The sequence below is a fragment of the Marmota flaviventris genome, chromosome 7 (assembly GCF_047511675.1).
Source record: "Marmota flaviventris isolate mMarFla1 chromosome 7, mMarFla1.hap1, whole genome shotgun sequence".
Classification (NCBI taxonomy): Eukaryota; Metazoa; Chordata; class Mammalia; order Rodentia; family Sciuridae; genus Marmota; species Marmota flaviventris.
Window position 1 is genome coordinate 119,507,961 of NC_092504.1, and position 21,767 is coordinate 119,529,727.

General features: G+C 33.3%; 1 protein-coding gene across 5 annotated transcripts in view; it reads left to right on the forward strand.

Annotated features, from left to right (window-relative positions):
• Nucleotides 1–21,767, forward strand: part of Lrba (LPS responsive beige-like anchor protein) — a 701,372-nt gene that overhangs the window by 393,806 nt on the left and 285,799 nt on the right. For 3 of the 5 annotated variants that reach the window (XM_071614624.1, XM_071614625.1, XM_071614626.1), the window contains exon 37: nucleotides 19,249–19,373. In XM_071614624.1, coding sequence (XP_071470725.1) covers nucleotides 19,249–19,373 — 125 coding nt within the window. Of the gene's footprint in view, nucleotides 1–19,248; nucleotides 19,410–21,767 lie in introns of all 5 variants that reach the window. The other 2 variants (XM_071614622.1, XM_071614623.1) reach the window with 1 other exon arrangement.

Here is a 21,767-nt window from a genome sequence, read left to right on the forward strand (position 1 = left end):
TTTTTTAGGTGGAGAACATTTTTCTTAGGTCAAGATTCAAATTGGAGAGCTGGGTAGACCACTTGAGGCCTGGATTGGATTCTGAGTATCACCAACCAAGATTCAAATTGGCAAGCTTTGTTTTCTTTTTCATTTATACAGGCTATAAAAATATATTCTCACCATAAAATAGTCAGTCATTATTTGAAATTCCCCTTTGGTACCTCTCCCTCCCCAGAATGTCTCCCAATGGCGAGGAACTAAAAAGTTTTATATACTATGTTTTGCTTTCCTCCTCTGCATTTATAAACACATATTTTATATAAATGCAATGTTGATGTATTTATTAACCTTTTCATTTTATCCAATGCTATTTTTCATATATCTACCTCATTCTTTTTAGTAGGTAAATAATATTTTGTATCATAAAAGTACTGTATTTGACTTTTTTCTTTTTATTATTTTTATCGTACATTTTCTATGGCACAATGTAACAATTTGATACGTGTGTACAATGTGTAATGATACTTGAGCTTTTTCTACTGATTGGCATTTTAGCTTGTTTCTAATACTTCCTTATTATAGAGATGCTACAACTCTGGCAGAATATGTCAGCTTTTCTATAGGATACCTACTTAGAAATGAAATAGCTATGTCAAAGGGTATGGTGTGCAATAAAAATTTCACTAAATACTGTCAAATCCTCTGGTGCGGCAAGGCACGCTGCCAGGCCAGGTTTGCCAGGAACAGCCTCTTACTTTTGAAAACATTTATTCTGTTTCGATATCAGTAGCTATCTCTTCCTCTAACCCAAAGTCCATATCTCTTGAATCATGACTGGGCAGTTTTCTGCCTGCTGCCCAGCAAAAGTAAGGAGAAGGGTGAGGTAAAATCAGCCTAAATGCTGTCTTAGACAACCACTGTCTCGTTCTAGTAGTTATGACTTTTGCCTATAGGCTGTTGCTTTCTCAGTTTCTCCCTAATATTACTCCCTTCAGCATATGTCTAGGATTTTACCTCTCAGTTTGTTCCTACCAACTTTCTGTCTTTTAGGAATTCCTCATAATTTCTGTTATATTGATTGCGTACTTATGTTCATGTATTCAAGCCCATCTTTGGCTTAAATATTGAAAGCAGTGACCATAACATTACAAAAGCAGATATTGAGTTTCTCAAACTTATTAGCTATCCTTCTTACTAACTTCAGTGTCCTGTTGGCCTATGTCTCCTATCAGGATGAAGAAAAATAAACCTGCTTTTACCTCTTTCTCCATGTGCTTACTGAAGTTTACCCTATTTCTTCATCTTCCTATGTCCTACAATCTTAGAGTGGCAAGGAGAAAGAAAAAACTCAACCCAAGTGTTCTTGGTTTTCATCTAGGGCAGCCCATCTATGGTAGTGTTCATCTATGTGCATCCTTTACTTGGATCAAAAGGGTGCAACGTTTCTCTCAGTAAAAGCTAAGACTTTGCACAACTGCACAAGTGATATGTTTTATTGCTTTCTGTCTTCCCTACTCCCAAGAGAAATATATGGCAAGGAAGTAAAAGAATTAATTCCATACATTTCCTTAAGCAGTAAGTATTCTTTGAGATTTCTGAGGAACTGGAAATAATAAGATTTTGAACATACACACAGACAGTTATATGGAGTACACTAAGAGTAAAGTATATATTTTTAACTACAGCATGTCAAAATAATAGCATTTTGAAGGTGGTAGGGACTTAGAAATTTTTAAATTCAGCACATTTATCTTGTAGATAAGGAGACTGAGGCCCAAAGAGATTAACTAGGTTTGCTCAGGATTGTGTATGAAAGGAATTATGAAGTCCAAACTAAGACCCAGATATTATTTCACCCTATCTGCTGCTGTTTCCCACATACTCTCTTGCTTTTATAATATTTTTATATAGTGACAAAATTAAGCTTTAAAAATTTTTGGGGGGGGCATACCAGAGGTTGAACCCAGGGGCACTTGACAACTGAGCCATATTCCCCCCCCCCCTTCTAAAAGTTTTTTTGTAGTTGTATATGGATAGAATGCCTTTATTTTATTTGTTTATTTTTATGCTGTTCTAAGGATTGAACCCAGTGCCTTACATGCTCGAGGTAAATGCTCTGCCACTTACTGAGCCACAGCCACAGCCCTCCCTAGCCCCTTTTTATATTTTATTTTGTGATAAGTTCTCACTAAGTTGCTTACAGCCTTACTGAATTCTTGAGGCTAACTTTGAACTTGGGATCCTCCTGCCTCAGCCTCCTGAGCCACTGGAATTACAGGCATGAACCACTGTATCCAGCCATTATTAAGCTTTTAAAAAATATATACATACGGACATATAACATAGAATATTAAAAGTCTGTTAAATAATAAGATAAAAACTATTTAGGAAGTGTGCAGTTTTTTTTTTTTAAATAATGAAATTTGGAAAAGTTAAAAACAATGGTTAAATTTTAAAGCAGATGTCTAGGGAGTGCTTACGGGGGTAATTTGCACTTTCATGTGGTGTTTTTTTTCAGTCACTTTTATTGTGATATGTTATTCTTAAAATAAAAATCCTTTGCCTTCTTTATCTTTTGTTCCACTCTATTTCTCCCAAAGTAGGAAAAGACATTGGAGAGCAAAAAGGTTGCTATTGGGAACTTTTCTTTATCTGAAGAAGAAAATGAGATTTCTCCCCCCCTAAAAGTAAAAGAAGCATTTTAAAAAATATTCTATATTAGCTACCCTCTTCTTCTTCTCCTTCTCCTTCTCCTTCTTCTTCTTTTATTCAAACGGTAGTAGGGATAGAACCCAGGGCTTTACCCATGCTAGCCAAGCACTCTGCCAACTGAACCATATCCCCAGCCCAGTTACATCTTTATTTAACTCTCATGGTATTCTTGAAAACCTTAAATATCTGCTCTTAATCCAAACATGTAACTGTGTCAGTATATCTTGGCAAACTGCCTTTTATGTAATAAATGTGGAATACATTTTTTAAGTTAAATTAAATTCAACTAGGTCTGAGCACAAGTCAGTCACATGTACTATGTAAGATTATGGGTCCTCTAAGAACTAAAGTCCATTTTCTGTCTAAACTGTGAGGGGAAAAAATCATTTTAATTTTGAATATATCAACTTTAGATCTAACAAAGAGTGACTAGAATAAATTACATACATGTTTATTGTTTTGTGGACTTTGTTTATTAAGTATACACTGGATGGCAGCTAGACCATGTGGTAGATGCTTAGGATTCATACAAAGTGGAAAAAAAAAAAAGACTCTGTCCTTAATTTTAGAGCCTAATTGGTGTTACAGATATACAGGTAGTTACTTTTATAATCTTATCAAGAGAAACAATAAGATTAACTATAAATTTGTATTATAATAGACTGATTATAAGAGGTTTAAAAAGTATAGAACATGGGGCTGGAGTTGTGGCTCAGTATTAGCGTGCTTGACTAACACACATGAGACACTGCATTTGATCCTCAGCACCACATAAAAATGAAATAAAGATTGGGTGTCCACCTACAACTAAAAAATAAATATTAAAAAAGTATAGAATGTGAGATACAAACAGACCCAAATATATAAATATGCTTTCTTTTGTTAAACTTATACAGATCTTTTAAAAGTGTTATAAACCTTCATGGTGAGTTTGTGAAAACTCACTAAATTTTTTCTAAGTAATTTGGAGTTTAGCAGGTGTTAAGCTTTGTTTTACTTGATAGAGGTTTATTTCATTCTCCCTGAGAATGATTCTAATCTTCATGAAGAGAAAAACAAAAGCCACATCAGCTTCCAATTGTCAAAATTTAGTTTTTAAAAACTCAAAGTCTTTTTCCCAATGGGTTTCCAGATTGAAGAACATATGGACTCTATCTTCTGAGTAAAATACTTTCATTTTCCTTTTGAATTACTTTTAAGACTTCAACCTGATATGAGAAGTATAAAATGAAACCATAAGGTATTTAAACATCATGTACCTCTCTGTGATTTTTTCCAACTTAGATTAATAATAACTTTATAAAACATAGAAATAATGCTTTCTCTTTTAAAATATGATATATATTTCAGGAATGGTTTTGTTTAACTTTCTAGGATGTGAAAATATATGGCTATTCTTGATATTAATCTCTCTAATGGGATTATTTCATTTTAGTGGATTTTAAAGAGATATTTAATTTTCTTTTGATTTAAACTCCTGACTTGGAATATATAATTGCTGAGAATTTTTGAAATAAATAGTATTTTTAACACTACCATGACCCAAGAAAATCATATGGCAGACTAGGATGCTTACATGCTGTTTTTGCAGCAAAACCAATGAATTGGATAAGACATTAACAAAATAAACGTAACTAGCATAGCTTATTTATCTTTGAAAAAACTAACCTGTTATTGAAAAGATGCAATTTCTTTTACATAAGTTATTTTTAAAATTAGGGGTTTACAGCTTTTAGCTTAAAAAAAAAAAGCAAGCCACCTTTTAAAACAGAAATTGGAAGGAAAGAGTCATAACTCAAATAACTTTAGAATTTCTGTTTCCTAGTGGAAAGTTTCAGGGAATTTTATTAATCCCTTGGAAGATTTCTACATTTCAATTGTATTTTTATTTCCCTGCATACTCCTCATTTGCTAAGAATGACTTGGTTCTCTGTTGAGATCTTTCTTGGGATATATAGTGATTCACACAGAGTGTAAATGATCTGAGAACAGGGTCTCTGTAAGGTTTTGTTTTCCATGCTATGTCGCTCACCCAGCACATGTAAAGCAGTGAATGCAGCTAATAATGAAAAGCAAACTTTTAAGTAATTTGCAAAAGCTGATTATACGGGTACATGGGAACTCTCAGAATCTTCCAACAGTGCATTTATTTTGTTAGTATTTTAATATAGTTATGAGAGGAGATTTAGAAGCTGTATCAAAGAACTTTTAGAACAAAATGGATGTGCAGCCTGTATGGCTTCTCTGTAACCCAGTTAGAATGTTTGAAAGCTCTGACATAGGCATGAAATTGTCTGAATTGGTAGTACTGTTTGTTATTTAAGTGTCCAGAACTCCACTTTTATCCCATTCATAGCCTTTCTTGCCAGTCTGTTTTAATATTGGGATTACATAAGATTAAGAGTTTTAATATTTAAATGTATTTTATTCATTGCAGGTTTTTTGGAGACAGTCCATATTTTAGTTGTTGAAATTAGTATATACGGGCTAGGGATATAGCTCTGGGGTAGAGTGTTTGCCTATTACGTGTTATCCCTGGGTTTAATCTGCAGTACCAAAAAATCATGTGTCTGTACTGGGGATGTAGCTCGATGTTAGAGCACTTCTCTGGTGTGTGAGGTCCTGAGTTCAATCCGCAGTACCTCAAAAAGGTAAATAAATAAATAGAAAGAAAAGAAAACTAGGATAGATAATAATGAGGCTTGTTAGAACTATTTTAGTTCCTGTTAGTGAATCTTTTTAAGGAACCATTTTGTCTTAATCTTGTTCTTCCTATTGAAAGTTGAATACTGATTGATACTTCAGTGTCAATATTTGAAGTATAAGTTCTAGTTGACAGTCTTATTAATAAAATATGCTAACTTCCTTATGTCTGCAGATTAATGAAGTGAACATGAATGATCTCTTAGAAGTCCTGCATTTTGGGGGCTGGAGTTGTAGCTTCGTGGTAGAGCACTTGCCTTGCAAGTGTGAGGCACTGGGTTCGATCCTAGCACCACATAAAAACAAATAAAGGCATGGAGTCCATATACAACTAAAAAAATTAAAAAGAAGAAGTCGTCCTGCATTTTGACTTTTTGTCTTTTCAAATGATGTTTATTATCAAGGGTATTCTGATGTGTCAAGATCTAGTAGAATCTGTTTAGATTATGAAGTTGTGGGCATGTATACAATGTCATTTCAGAGAACTATTTGTATCCATGTGTTCCCTCAAATGTTCATAATGTACTAAATCCAACAGAGAATATAAATGGCTGCAACCTCCCAATAATTCCATCAAATTACGAATCCATCATTTTCTTAATTCACTGATGAGGTTAGAGCCTTCATGATTCAGTCATTTCACAAAAAAACCTACATCGGAATGTTACTACATTGGGAACCAAGCCTTCAACGTTTGAGCCTTGGGGGACATTCCAGATGCAAACCATAATAAGCAACTCAAATAAAACATGTTTAAAAGTAAATTTGATCCTCCTCTCCTACTTCTTCTTTCTCCTTCATTTGTTCCTCTCCGCCTTCCATACCCTTCCTCGTCACTCTCCTCATTACATTTGCCCTTATAGAATGGCATACCTGCAGAGGGTCTGTCTGGATTAGTGTAAATGTTGGGGAGTCATTTCATTGTTGAGGGAACCTGAAAAGAAAGACTCATTTTATGGACTCTGAGGTAGGAGGGAGAGCCTAAGAGGATGGCATGGTCTTGGAATAGACTGAATCATAGAAGAGAAAAAAATGTCTTTAAGGTTTTTACATCCTTTTCCAGTAAGGAAACTTGGCAGAGGTGCCTGAAGAGGACCTCAGCTTGGGGGCTCAGATAGAGACCTAGCAATGAAGTCTTCAAGTTTAGGAAGGTAAATATGCAAAGAGCAGGGTAGCCACAGGGGCCTGAGACCTTGGTTCTGGCTCTTTCCAGAGAATGTACAGAATTGACTGGTGCAGGGAGGGCAGCTTTCCCCTGAGAGACCTACCAGGTAAACCATTTGGTCAGGCCTGAAAACAAACAAACAAAAACCACATATGTTTTAACCAGGAGCCAGACTCCTCAGATGATTTTTCATGGTCTGCACCTTTGCATTCTCCTTTAGCTACTTCTTAGTTTACACTCTCCAAAAATTCTGGAAACACTTAACTTTAGCCTATACCAAATTGTTTCTTTTTTCACTTTGCTAGTGCTGTTCCCTGAGAAAGAACGTTTTTCCTTTTTATGTTATCCTAATTAACATCTCTTAATAGTTTGAGTCAATTTGTGGGCTAAGAAGCCTGTCTTTACTTTGGACAATGCCTTTCTTTAGTGTTCCTAAGGCACCTTTTGATATATTGTATTTGTCTTTTTTATTTATTTCTTTTTTGGTTTGTGAAGTCTTTGAGAATAATGACTCTTTTTTAATACCAAAACCCTGAATCTCTAGTTCCTAGCACACAGGTCCTTCTGTATCATCATTAAGTGCTTGTTGATTATATAAATAAATAAGTGAACAAGTGAAATGTAAGCTCATTAGTTTTTAATCCCTGGTGTTTTATAGTATAGGCTGAACCTATCTTTCTTATCTCTTTTTCTTGTGTACACACTAAATAAACCTCCAATTTTCTGATCTCTGCACATTTACTTATGCTCTGTGAAAAGTTACAGTGTTGTCTTCTTTCTGTATGCAATTCAAACTTGACCCACTCTTAAGGATCTTTCTCAAAAGTCTTTTACTCTATAAAGCATTTCCTGATCCCTTCCAGACATGATCACTCCTATTTTGAATTTCCATAATTCCCAGTTTTTTATTTTTTTATAACTTGAATTTTGTATCATAGTTATTTGTTTATTTCATCCCTTTAATTAGATCTCAAGTGCCTTAAGATTAAAGACTATATATATATATATTGTCCTCATGTGAGTATATCTCATAGCACCTTAACCAGAGCTTTTCAGATAGCAGTGGGTACTCAGAAAATATTTGTAGATGAGTAAGCCAAAGCAGGATTGGTAATTGAGAACCAGAAAAAATGTGGCAAAGAGAGGGAGTAAAAGAAATCACTGCAGAATGTGAATAATTGCTTCAAAATTGAAAGTACTAGAAAGTTTCTAGGAGATGACAGCAACTATTCAGAGGACTGGTTTCCAACTGTCTTAAAACACTGGAAGTGAAACATAGTAAGTCTGTTTCCCCCTGTGGATAAAGAGTACATCCTTTTTGCTAATGTTCCAAAGCACAATGTATATGCATGTGTCTTTTATGCTACTGAGAATCAGTTATTTGCTCTCAGTATTTTCCTGAGAGTTTTGGATTAAAGGAAGGGAGTATTGTATTGTGCTGGGTTGTTACTCCATATAAGCCTTTAAATTATTTATTTATTTATATTTATTTAATTTATTTTTATATTTCTTTTTTTTTTTTGGTTGTCGATGGAACTTTATTTATTTATATGTGGTGCTGAGAATCAAGCCCAGTGCCTGATACACTGACACATGCCAGGCAAGCACTCTACCACTGAGCTACAACTCTATCCCCTTAAATAATTTATTCAAAGATAAAAATGTTATGTTATGGAGGATGACACTTTACTTTTCCTTCTTTCCCTATTACTTGTAAAGTATCTTAAGAAAACATGTGTGGGATAGGGCCTGAGTTTAGGAGAAAAGAAGGTTCAAATATCACAGCAGTGATGCTTCCATATGAGACTGGTTCATTAGTGCGCTTATAAAGCATCCATGTCTTTCTTATTTGGAGCAAGCAATGAGTTTACTAGAAATAGTCAATGAATGGTAATAGCTTCCAGGCTATTCAGATACCAATGCTGACCTGCATGACACAGTTAGGTAGTATTTACTTTGATTTTATTTATCTATTAAAAACAATAGAGACTTGTAACTTTTTCTCCCCAGTCTAACAGCTTTGGTGTTTCAACTTTGAGTACTGGTAACAGTGGGGAAATATCAATTTTATAATTATTCTTTGAAACAATGTGTACTGAGAGCTTTTCATATAATTTATAAAGAATTTTCTTGTTTACATTCAAACCTGTCACTTTACAAAAGAGAACTTTAAATTCACACCAATACGATAAACTGTCATAATGAATGAGCCAAAGTAGACTTAAACAGTTTGGGTAATAGAAAGTCTTAGATGGTTGAGTCCAGGTCTGTTTATTAGTAGTTAAATCACTTGACTTTTGAGCCTCAATTGTTCACCAGTAAAGTAGGAGTTATTGCCCTAATTTATAGGGTTGTCGTCAGAATCAAAAGAGATTACATGTAAAATACTTAGTAATGTGCCTGATACATTATGAACCATCAGTAAATTTTAGTTCCCATCTCCCTTCCCAGAGCACAGTGTAATATACTTCTCAAAAGAGTGAGGTCCTGTCTGCCTAAGACTTCAGATCATTCTTTGTGTGAACATTTTTCTTGGTGAGTGATTCTGTAGTTTGAAGACTCATGAAAGTTTTCAACAGTAGCATAAGCCTGCATTCTTTTATTCTAGGCATGTTTTGGTAGAAGTTAGGGACTAAATAGGGAATTAGGTAGACTGATTAAACAGATATATCAGTTTATCTATTGGAAAACAAAATTTACCCTGCCTCACAAACCAGATATTTTGATTAATTATCATCAATATGAATAGCTTGGGAAGCATATAAATTTGGTTTCCTGATGAATCAATGTCTCATAAAGCTTACAGTGAAAATTATCAAGTATTGATGAAAGAAATGGAAAAGGACCTCACAAAATAGAAAGACATCCTCTGTCCATGGATTGGAAGAATCAATATGAATAAAATATTTGTTCCACCAAAGTGACATACAGATTCAGTGCAATCCATACCAAATACCAGTGCCATTCTTTGTAGAACTAGAAAAAGCAATCCTAAAATTTGCACAGAACCACAAGACTACAGGTAGTCAAAGCCATCTTGAGCAAAAAGAACAAAGCAGGTGGTATTGTACTACCTGACTTCAAAATATACTACAAACCTCTAGTAGTCAAACAGCAACATATTGGCAAACAGACACATAGAACAGTGGAAGAGAAGAGAGCCTAGAAATAAACCCACATATTTATAAGTCAAACTGATTTTGACCAAGATGCTAAAAACACACATTGGAGAAAGGACAACCTCTTCAATAAATGGTGCTGAGAAAATTGGATATCCACATGCAGAACAGTGAAACTAGATTCCCTATATCTAAATAGTTACACAAATTAACTCAAAATGGATTTAAAGATTTAAAAGTAAGTCCTGAAACTATGAAACCACTACCTGAAAATGCAAGGGAAATGCTTTATAATATTGTAACAGGCTAGGATTTTTTGGACAAGACCCAAAAGCACAGGAAACAAAAGCAAAATTGGACATATAGGGTTATATTAAACTAAAAAGTTTCTACTGAACAAAGGAAACAAATCACCAGAGTGAAAAGACAGCTTGCAGTATGGGAGAAAATATTTACAAACTATATATCTTACAAGGGCTTAATAACTAGCACATATAAGGATCTCCAAAAACACATTGGCAAAAAGTAACCTGATTTAAAAATAGGTGATGATTTAAATAGACATTTGTCAAAAGAAAACATATAAATAAATGGCTAATAAGTATGGAAAAAACACTCAACATTATTAATCATCAGGGAAATTCAAATCAAAACCACAATGAATTGTCACTTCACCCCAGTATGAATGTTTTTTATCAAAAAGAGTAAAGAGAAAAAGGGCTAGTGAAGATGTGGAGAAAAAGGAACACCTGCATAATATTGGTGGGAATGTAATATATTAGTACAGCCATTATAAAAAACTGTATGGAGGTTCCTTCATAAAATTGAAGAGACGTACCATATAATCCACCAATCTCAGTACTATTTATCCAAAGGAAATGAAATCAGTACATCAAAGAGACACCCGCTTATACATTGATTGCATTAATGTTCACAATAGACAAGAAGTCTATATCCACACTGATGAATGGATTAAAAAATGTTATGCATATACATATTGGAATACTATTCAGCCATAAAAAGGAGAAAATCCTTGTCATTTGCAGCAACATGGATGGAACTAGAAATCATGATATTAACTGAAATGAGCCAGGTACAGCACATAACTGCTGTATGATGGTACTGGTGTAAAATCTAAAAAGTTGAGAGTAGATTGATGGTTACCAGAGACTTAAGAAAATAGAAGGGAGGAAAGTGGAAAGATTAATCAATGGCTACTACATTACAGTTAGATAGCAGTAAGAAGCTGGTGTGCTAGTAGTGCGCAATAGGGTGACTATAGATAACAACACACTGTATATTTCAAAAAGAAGAAAGAATTTTGAAGATTTTCACTATAAAGAAATTATCACTGTTCAATGAAATTGGTATGTTTTAACAGGATTTAAACATTACACAATGTTTACATGCATCAAAACATCACATGTCACCTCACCCCAGTTTGAATGGTTGTTATCAAAAAGACTTAAAAGAACAAGGGCTAGTGAAGACCCCAGTAATATGTAAAGTTTTACATTCATATATTAAAAATGCCTGGACAAATCCTTCTGTATATATTCAAGCACAATTAAATATTGGTGTGACTCTACTTTGAAAAATCCTTTCATTTGCCTTGGTTGACAACATGGGGTGTGAGTCTCCTGTTATTTTAAGGACTATAAGGGATAGTTACTTCCTTGTTTCTTTTACTTCTCCTTGCCTTTTCTGCAATTTTTAAAGTATTGGCATTTCCCTGATTTTATCCTCGCCTTTCTCCTTTCCTTTAAATATCCTTTCCTCTGGAGTGTAGTGCAATACCAGACTTATAACAAACACTCATTAATTTTTTGTTATATGAATTTCTTAATTCACTGACTCCCAGGGCTGATCAAATTTGAATCTGTACTGATGGTTTCTCTTTCCAGTTCGGAGTTACATTGCTTACCTATTAGAAGAACTTGCCGAGATATTATTATTAATAATAATTATATTATTAGATATTAGTATAATATTATATTATTAACCCATGTTCGCATGGTTATTCTTTCCAACTATACCTGCTTAACCCGCATTCATTTGAGTTAAATAGCATCTTTATTGTTTCATTTCCCATTGTCACAGCCCTCAGTTTTATTCTCGATCTCCTTTTCCTCCCTTATTGAATGTCTCAAGAAGTCTTATCTAGCCAACTTCAGATCTCTTAGATATTGTGTCTCTAGGCTCCATCCCCATTAACTCAACGCCAGCCTCTTTTACATTGCTGCCATGTAACACCAGGGTGGGTCATATTAATCCCCTGTTTGTGAAAGCCTAGTTTTGTCTATTCTGAAGATGTAAAGGTAGCTACTTTAATTCTCTTTACAAGGTCTTTTGAAAACTGCATCGAAACATATGTTTCCTGACTTACATCTTGCCGTTCTAAGACTGCCTTGATGTAGTATTTCTCACTTGAACTTCTTTAGGTAAAAGTGTCTTTTTATGTCACCATGCCTTTATCCAGGCTATTTTTTTTGGTTTGTAATAACTTTTTCATTTTGTCCATCAGACTTCCATTCACCATCTAAGTTTCTGTTCTAAAGTCATCTATTCTTTCTTTAATCAATTATTTATTAAGTGACTGTTTTATAACAGTTACTGTGCATGGTCAATGAATTAGATACAAACCCATGTCCTCATGGAACTTACAAAATAGATACTCATTGAAACCTTAATGAAATCCTCAATCCTCACAGGCAGGGTTAATTAGTACTTTGATCATAGCCAATAAGACATTGTAAAGGAAATGCCATGTAGTGAAAAGCTCATTGCCTTAAAAGTCAATAGCCTCTTATTATTTATTTCAATGGGCAAGACTTAATTTCTCCATCTTTAAAATGATAACAGTATTTAATTATGGCATGGTTGTTGAGGCCTTGTAATAATATGTATAAAAGAGCAAGGTCTAGCACAGAGTAGGCTAAAGCAATGAATGTTATGTTATGTATATGTTTAACATTTCCTAATTTTCATTCCAATAACATCATTTGTTTAATTTTTTTCTAGTTGTATGTAGAGTTTTATTTGATAGTGTAATTAACATGAGATTTTGATTTTTTTTTCCCCGACTTTACTTTCTCTCTGGCCAAAAAGCTAAGCTAATAAAGAAATGGTTCAAAGTAGCCAGGAAGGGTGAGGACCATTTCTTGAATAATTCACTGGGTTGCAAAATTATTTTTATAAAATGTCCTCTAAGTAATAATTAACATAAAGTGGGCATCTAGGTGGCTTTAAAGGATACGTAGACAGATACGCTGAATTGGTACCATGCAGAAATTGCTCACTATATGAAACATAATTTTACATAATTAAATAGAATCTATGCTATGCCAGTGTCTCAAGGTCATGCACAATTTCCATGTCAGTCTTCAATAAAGGAAGGACTTTGCTTTAGAAAATATCTCCTCTGCTGAGCCACACAGTTGAAGGCTTTTTGTTTTTCTTTGTCCTTTCCATTAAGGCAGCACAGAGCGGAGAGATCACCTGCTCTTGACTTATGGTTGGTACTTGGTTAAAAGAGATTTTAGTTAATATGTTTGCTATCTATCTGCATGAAGGCAGCATAGATTTCAGTTTGTGAGATAAAGCATTCGCTCTCATTGCATGATACCCTATAGTACCTGAACATTATTTCATCAAGATTTATACAGAAAGTGAAACCCATCCAGAACTTGAGCGCTTTTATCTTCGAGCTGACAGTGCACGGAAAATGTTTGCTGCTTTTAAGGGGATACCATTTATTTAAGTTGTAGCTAATGTCTGCCATGAATTTTTAATCTACAAATATGGAAACAGAAGCCTGCCAGATACACAAGTTAAAAAATACTGGTAATATAAAAATTTAAGAACAAATATGACATGCCAAATTTTTCTGGGATTTAGAACTCTGCTCTAGCTAGAAGAATTTATTACTGACTTCTGTTAAGGTCATCAAGATTTATCAGGTAGTGTCACAGGAAAGTGGGTAAGATGGAAAATGGGAAATTTTTCTAATATGATTGCATTGTCACAGTTTTTCTTTTTAAAAACAGCAGTCTTTTGTTGACACAGATCTAGTTTACATTAAAATAACTCTAAACTCAGTGAGATGACAGACACATACTTAACATTCTGGAAACTATTCTATTTTAATAAAACAATATCCATAAAACAATCTACCTTAATAATGTATTATTAGCTCAATGACTTAATACAACATAAACTTAATCAAATAAATATTAATGTTTCTCTTATGTACTTGAATACTTTCAAGTGTTTACTGAATTTTGACTGTTTTATTTTTTAAAAATGAGAGAGAGAGAATTTTTTAATATTTATTTTTCAGTTTTTGGTGGACACAACATCTTTATTTTATGTGGTGCTGAGGATCGAACCCAGCGCCCCGCGCATGCCAGGCGAGCGCGTTACCGCTTGAGCCACATCACCAGCCCTTGCCTGTTTGACAACCAGATTTCTGCCTCATCTGACCATCTTTTTCTATAACAGTGCAAATGCTATTGGTTGTTTCTGAAGGGCTTTGTTCTATATCCTAATTCCTATGCTTAGATTTAACTTTGGGAGAGAAAGAAAGGATCCTGATATATTATGAGGAGAGGAAAATAAGATGTTCTCAGAACACTTGGGTTGTGGCAAATAATAATGCAGAGTGAGCCATTTACAAAGTTTTTCTGTGAATGGTGCCCTCTGAGAAGTGTAGCTAATAGCTATGTAATGGAGCTATATTCTATCACACATACTTTTGTGACATATCACTTATTCTCAAACCTATCTTCTTGAGATCAGGAATAGCATCTTAATAATTGTAACCCTAGCAACTGGCTCAGGTAGTCAATAATAATTTATTAGAAATATTTTAGGATTCTGTTACAATATTGATCCATATGTACTTACTCTACTAATTGTCTAGCTGGCTTCCCATTATCTTTCTAAAAAAAAAAAAGTAAACTTTAAAATCTCATAGTTTACATGTGAAAATAATAATCAGATTGCATATACTTGTTTCAAACAATTAGTAGAGAAAGAATGTACATCTCACCTTAGTTTTTGATGCTTTAATACTTGTATCTTTTCAACTTGATTCTCATTAAGCTCATTCTTTTTTATAGGGAGGGGGTTTGGGGTATTGAATCTAAATGGGCTTTACCACTGAGCAATAGCCCCTCCCCTTTTAATGTTTTATTTTGAGAAAGGGTCTTCCTATGTTTTTAGGGCCTTGATAAATAAGTTGCTGAGGCTGCTCTTGAACTTGTGATACTACTGCCTCAGCCTCCGCAGTTGCTGGGATTACATGTGTGTACTACCTTGCCCAGCCTGGCTCATTCTTTTTCATGTGTTTTACCTGACCAAATCACTAACTATAGTGGGCCTATAAAAGGGAATAAATAGCCTATTTGTTGATGCTTGAGTTATATTTCCATCTAAGATTTCAATAATCTTTCCAATTCTGTTCTTGTAGAACAAAGAATATCTATTTTGTATATTAAAATGGCATTGTTTTTATTCATTTGTGTAGATTGTAGTGATGTGTAAAGATGTATTTATACAGTCACATAAATGTGAAGGTTTTTTAAAGAGTAGTAAGATAATTAGATGTTTTATACTTAGAACAGTTTATTAAATCTGCATTGTAATTTTAACCTGAAGCATTGAAATGAGATCACAGTATATTTTATATATATGAAAGAAAAATCAGACTATGCCATCTACAGCTTTTCAAAGACACACAGGTCCTTGTTGTCAAAGACATTTAGTACTTGGAGATTGTGCCCCAAGAAGGTTGTTTCCCTGCCTTTGAGGTTAAAAGTAAATAAGTGAAGATCTTTTGGGACCCAGACTGAAATACTTGTGGGAATGGAGATGGTGGGGGGGGCGGTTATGCAAGTAGTGTCCTGAAGAGCTTGCATCATCCTTTTGGATGGGTATAGATGGTATGTGTATGTAGTGGCCTAGATATGACCTGAGAATGAGTAACTTCTCTCATCCATGCTTACATTTGTTCAGCAATCTGTTTCTGAACACTTGAGTTCTAAAGTTTTGCTGATTATTCCATGGTGACAGCTACAAAAACATTTAACCTGTTTAAGTAATTCACAGACTTATGTGAAGAGAATTGTCTCTGTATTATAAATTCACCCATTTTGTATCCTATTTCTCCTTGAAGGGGCATCTGGGGTGGGTGGTAGGGAACATCATTTCTTAAATGATAGTGAAATCTTAAAATGGATGATCAAAATTGTAATTATTTGATGATCTAAACCTATGAATTGGGATGGGGTGGTGGCTCAGTGGTAGAGCTCTTGCCTCATGTGTGAAGCACTGGGTTTGATCCTCAGCACCACATTAAAAAAATAATTAATAAAATGAAGTCATAAAAAACCCTACACATTCCCCTTTATAATGCTACTCTAAAATGACATCGTGCACCCTGTTTTTATTTATAAAGCTTTATACTAAGCGTGAATGTCGGAGGGAACAGAAGTAGGAAGACAAAACCTTGGATTTTTAAGCCCATGTCTGTTGCTATATAAACAACTTTAAATATGCTAGTAATTACTCCCATCTGAAAAGAGTGAATGTTACTTTTTCTTCAAAGAACATATAATTTTACTCTCACAATCAGAAACAGGATGAAAAATGCTGTTTTCTCAAATGAGACTAATAGTTGCTTGATTAGAAGTAAGTTCCTTGAAGGGTTTGTATTCAGTATCACCTGGAACAGTGCTTTATATGGAGACAAAAAAAAAGGCATTGAAATTGTTGGCATCCTTATGTGATTTTTATAATCCTTTATAAGTATGAGATCTGAAAATATGATAATAGCTTTGTCTTCAGATTACCTTTGTTATAACAGGATTGTGTTTTGAAGATGGTCTTGAAGAGATATAGCTTCAGGAGATTGTAAATATTGTGATGCTTAGGTTTAAAGTTCTTTATTTGGATTACATCTGAGTATATTTAAAACTTTTGATAGAACATTTATATTTGATGGCATAAAGATATGTAGTTAGCATAAATGAAACATCTTTGAAAACTTTTTACTATGTGATTAAATTCTCAGTTCCTAATAACTGAATTTTTGTCACCATTTTGGCCATTTTTTGTTAGTGTCAAAGACTATAAAAATAAGTGCTAAGTTCTTTCTCTTCCTAAATTGCTTATTATGGATATTATTTTTGAGCTAGTTGATAATTTGTGAGTGGTTTTATAATTTCTCTGACCTCTCTGTTGTGTGATGAAACATTATTGTACAAATGCTTTAGTAGTCATTGGATTTGACTTCACTATCATGCAGTATAGTACAGTCTATTGTTGCCTAATTTAGTAATAATTTTATCGTCTCAGCTTAACATCTCTTATAATTTTAATTGTTATCAAGAAGAATGACATCATTTAATTTGACTTAAAATGCAGAAGGATGGATGAATGACAAATTAATAATTTACCACCTTTGCATAATACTGCAGCATAGAGTATTAGAAGGATTGATGGCATAAAAGGTTAACAAATTTTAGCAGCTTTCATTAGCTTTACATCGTCATATGTTTGTGGTGCTGACTGAAATAGGCTTTGTAGGAGATCTCAGTCTAGGGAACTAATTACTTGTGCCGATTGCCGCACTGATGAATAGACTCTTATTGTATCATTCCCCTGAAGACGAGCCGCAGCCTGTGATTCACGACTGCATCCTGGCTGATATTTGATAATAATTTTAACAGATAAATATAGGTAGGCAGAATGATGAAGTACCTATCTAAGCTACATGACTATCAAAGCCATGCACATAGCCATCTGTGCACTGCCTTTCTGCCTCTTACCTAAGGAGAATTTTATTTCATTAACTGAGTTCAAACAACTGTTGTCTTTTGCTTGTGTGTATTATTCATAACTATTTCCAGTTTGCTCTTTAAATGAAATGGTACTAGTTTTTATTTAAGCTCGAGATGACAAAATAATGAAGAAATTTGAAGAGTAAAAGAGCTTTTTTATTTTTTCTTTCTAATGATTGCAATTCTCTTAGACATTTCTGTATTCCATTTGATTATATAATATCTCCCTCTCCTCATGCATGACCAGTATCAACAAAGGAAATATTTGATGTTCTTATTGTCTCTTCTTAGAAAAGACCACTGGATTCCTATTGTTTTTAAGATAGTTTCGTCAAATAATGTACTGTTTGTTGTCTATTCTTTTATAACCTGAGATAATTGAGATAAAAGTTATGAGATAAAAATATTTTATTTATAAATCTATTTTGAATTTTTAAAGATAACATCTTTAAAAACATCAAAATAAGGATGACTTTTACTTATATGTTTGGGGATTGTCATTTGGTCAAGACTACTAATTTGTCAAAGCTGACAGGTACAATTTTATTAGCTCATGGAATACAAGTAAAATTTTATTTTATATTAGCCATTCCTGCAGAAGTTTTGATTATTTATGACTCCTTTTTTATTTTACTATCAAAACTTATAGGTTTTCATGCTGTACATGTTTAGTGAATATATGTTCACTAAATACATATTCTCCAGAGATTTTTTTCCTTACTGTAACTGAAAAACCTTCATATTAGTATTTTCCTTATAAAATATTTTCTAGCATGCTAGATCACAATTAGTTAACAGGAGAGAAAGCTGACATTTATATGTTGCCATATAAAAAATCTATGTAATTTGGGAAATACAGAACTTGAATTTTAAAAATGAATTTCCGAAAGTATGCTTTCGATATAGCAATTATTGCACATCATATACTATGTAGTTTTTAATTAAATATAAAAACAGGCTACATAAAACAGAAATCCAATCTGATTTGCTTGAAAATAGATTGCTATTTCACTCTACAGGAATGGTTTATTTAAAAACAGTAAATGGAAAAAGAAATGCATTTTCTTCTGTTGTTCTAAGCCTCAGGGGCTAAATGTAATGAATATTTTAAGAGATTATTTTAATTAAATTCCTGCACATCTAAACAGAGTAATATTTTATTATCACATACATAACCATGTAACTGAGATATTCATTAAAGTTAACACTTTCTGGACCAAGAATTCATGGTATGATTTACTGACCTTGTGCAAAAAGGCACAAATTAGGAAGAAAAATGAAGGGGGACAGACTTTGATTAATATAGGTAATGCTATACCATATTTATAATAGCCTTTTCCCTATTCTGGTTTATAAATGCAGCCACAGAGAAAGGTGCCCTGCTGAGGCTGAAATGAGGCTGAAATCAGAGCACATGCCACTAGAGTGTGGGGAAACTGATCACACTGTCAGCAATTCATTTCAAAATGATGTATTTAGTGCTCATTTCACCTTCCAAGAAAAGGAAAAGGAGTTCCTTAGACCAGAAGGTGATATTGTTATTTTCAAGGACATACCTAAGTTAAAGATTGCAGAAAGGGGAGTGTGAGATGGGGGGAGAATTAAGAGGAAGGAGAGAGAGAAAAAAAAAAAGGCAGAGCAAACAAGGAGAGCTTTATGCAGAAATTCAGTGCTACCACGCTGTTTGATAATTGCTAACATATGTGGCTTCTCTGTTTCATTGTAGTCGTCCTCGTGAGTTCTGGCGCCTTGACTACTGGGAAGATGACTTGCGGCGCCGGCGACGATTTGTGCGTAACCCTCTAGGATCCACACATCCTGAAGCGACACTAAAAACAGCCGTGGAACATGGTCAGTGTATAAACCACTCCTTGCCAGTAGCAGCAGGTACAGTACTTGGTAATGAAGAGCATAACTTCATTATTACAAGGCACTGTAAAATCGTCCAACACCACATTTCATAGTTATTCACCTCAGAAAGAGAGGTTAATTTTTTTTTATAGTTAGTATAAGATCCTGTGAAATTATGGTGTCAAGTGTATTTATTTATTATACATACAAAACTTACATGGACCCTTTGTTTCAGAGTAAGAGGCTAAAATATTTGTCCTTTTGAACAACACATGAGCTTTGAGTAAATTAATCCTGGAAGCCTGCCTATTCACAGGTATCAGAAAGACAGCATTTAAAGATCAGATATGTTTCTAGGTCCTGGTATGTATATATAGTTTTCCCCCAACTATGGTATTTTAGAATGAGATTGTGAAGTGGGAAAAGACGATAATAAATATCCAAGCGCCTGGATACTTTCTGAACCTTGATTTGTAGATGGTTGTGATTGATGGCTCCCGAATAAAAGAGAATAGGCATTATTTTCATATGTTCCTATTCTACATCATCTTGTTATCAGAGCTTAACAAAACATTTTCCCCCTTTTGTTACAATGCATATGACTATCATTCAGTTTAAGTAGAAGTCTGATAAGTAAATTGGAAAAACTGAAAAAGTCCTTCAGATTTGACAGTATTATACTTCTTTGATCCTAGAATTGTATTTTTATAGATTATTTTATGAGTTTTGAAAGTCAGTTTAAATATATGAAAGGAAAAATGCCCCCCCTTTCAATGTTAAAATTATTTTGATTTTACAAAATATAAATTGATTATTTTTTAATAAGGTAAGAAATATTCTCCCCCCCATTTTAAGTTTTTAATTTAACATGTAGCAGCTTCTGGTTAAATGGCAATACATAGTATACAAAATAAATGTTAAATTATATTCAGTTAAGGTATTAAGAATTTTTGAAATTTTTGTCATTTTAAACTGATACATAAAAATTGTACGTATTTATGTGGTACTCTGTGATGTTTCCATACATGTAAAGATGTTAGGAATTTAGATTAAAAATCTGTAGTCTTAGGTTTGGCCTCAGTCAGGCAGTTTAACCTCTTGCACTCAGCCTTAAAGAGTCATTTCTAGAAGAAAATGTCCACAATATGTCATCAGATATAACACCAAATGTGACACCAGTCCTTTAAAATAAATGATCATACAGAGAATAGTCAATAACAAAGTGATCTAAAAGCAATAATAGTCTCAGGGCCCTACATCTTCAACTACAGGAGGTGGAGAAGGGGAAATACTATGTAAAATTAATTAGGCCACTTTTGCTTTTAGGGTCATATACTTTTTATGTGGTGCTATAGATTTCAGCTACATATTTTTTTTTCTTTACTAAGTTTTGGAGGGTTTTTATTATTTTAATGATTCATTGAAAAAAGCAGCCTGTTTGCAATTTCATCCTTTTCAGCTACACAGATATTACCAGATGCTCTTAAAAATTTAAGTTTACTAATCATATTTCTGTTTTCTAAACTGTCATTTAACAGTAAGTTGTGAGTTCTTAGGTCTATGACAATCGCATTTATAAAATTTCCTCTTATGTCAGGAAGGGGAGGACTTGATTCTAAAATCACAAAAAGATTAATTCTTATCCTGAGGGAATTATTAGTAACTGATTTTAAAATTTGTGGTGTCACTCTAATGCATTCTCATCAAAAATAGTACATTCAACCATGTTGAGTTTTCATAGGATTTAATGAATACATTTTTATTTCATTGTTAAACTTTAATTTTTAAAATAATAATATTATATTAGCATTTTTAATTCTAAGAATCTGTATAATGCTCGATAAAAAAAGATACCTATTAGTGATGCTTTTATTATTAAGAGTATCTTGAACTGTTTAAAGCAGATTTCACTGAAATTACTTTAGATGGTAATTTAAAAGTTAGTACCGTACTTATCTATATTTTCTTGTGCATTTAAAAATTGATAGATGCAAAGTTAAACATTTATGTAATTCCAACCTATTTATTAATATTTTAAACAAATCTTCTAATGATTGATATTTCAAACATTTCAAAGATTTAAAAGCAATAACTTAAATGTGAAATATATATTTTTTAAAAAATAACCAACTATGTATATAGGAGGTGCTTCAGTCCTCTTACAATTAAGGGGTGAAGTCATACTTAATATTTTTCAAAAAATGTATAAGCTATAACTATACTTTATGTGTGTGTGTAAGTATATATGTATGTGTTGTATATATATTATTTTAAATAATAGGGACATAGTAGACAATTATGAAACTCAGCACATAGATTGTACTGTGGTATTGTTTGATGTCAGCATAATTTATGCTAATAAAGAGCTTAATTTAAAAAATATTTTATTAAATA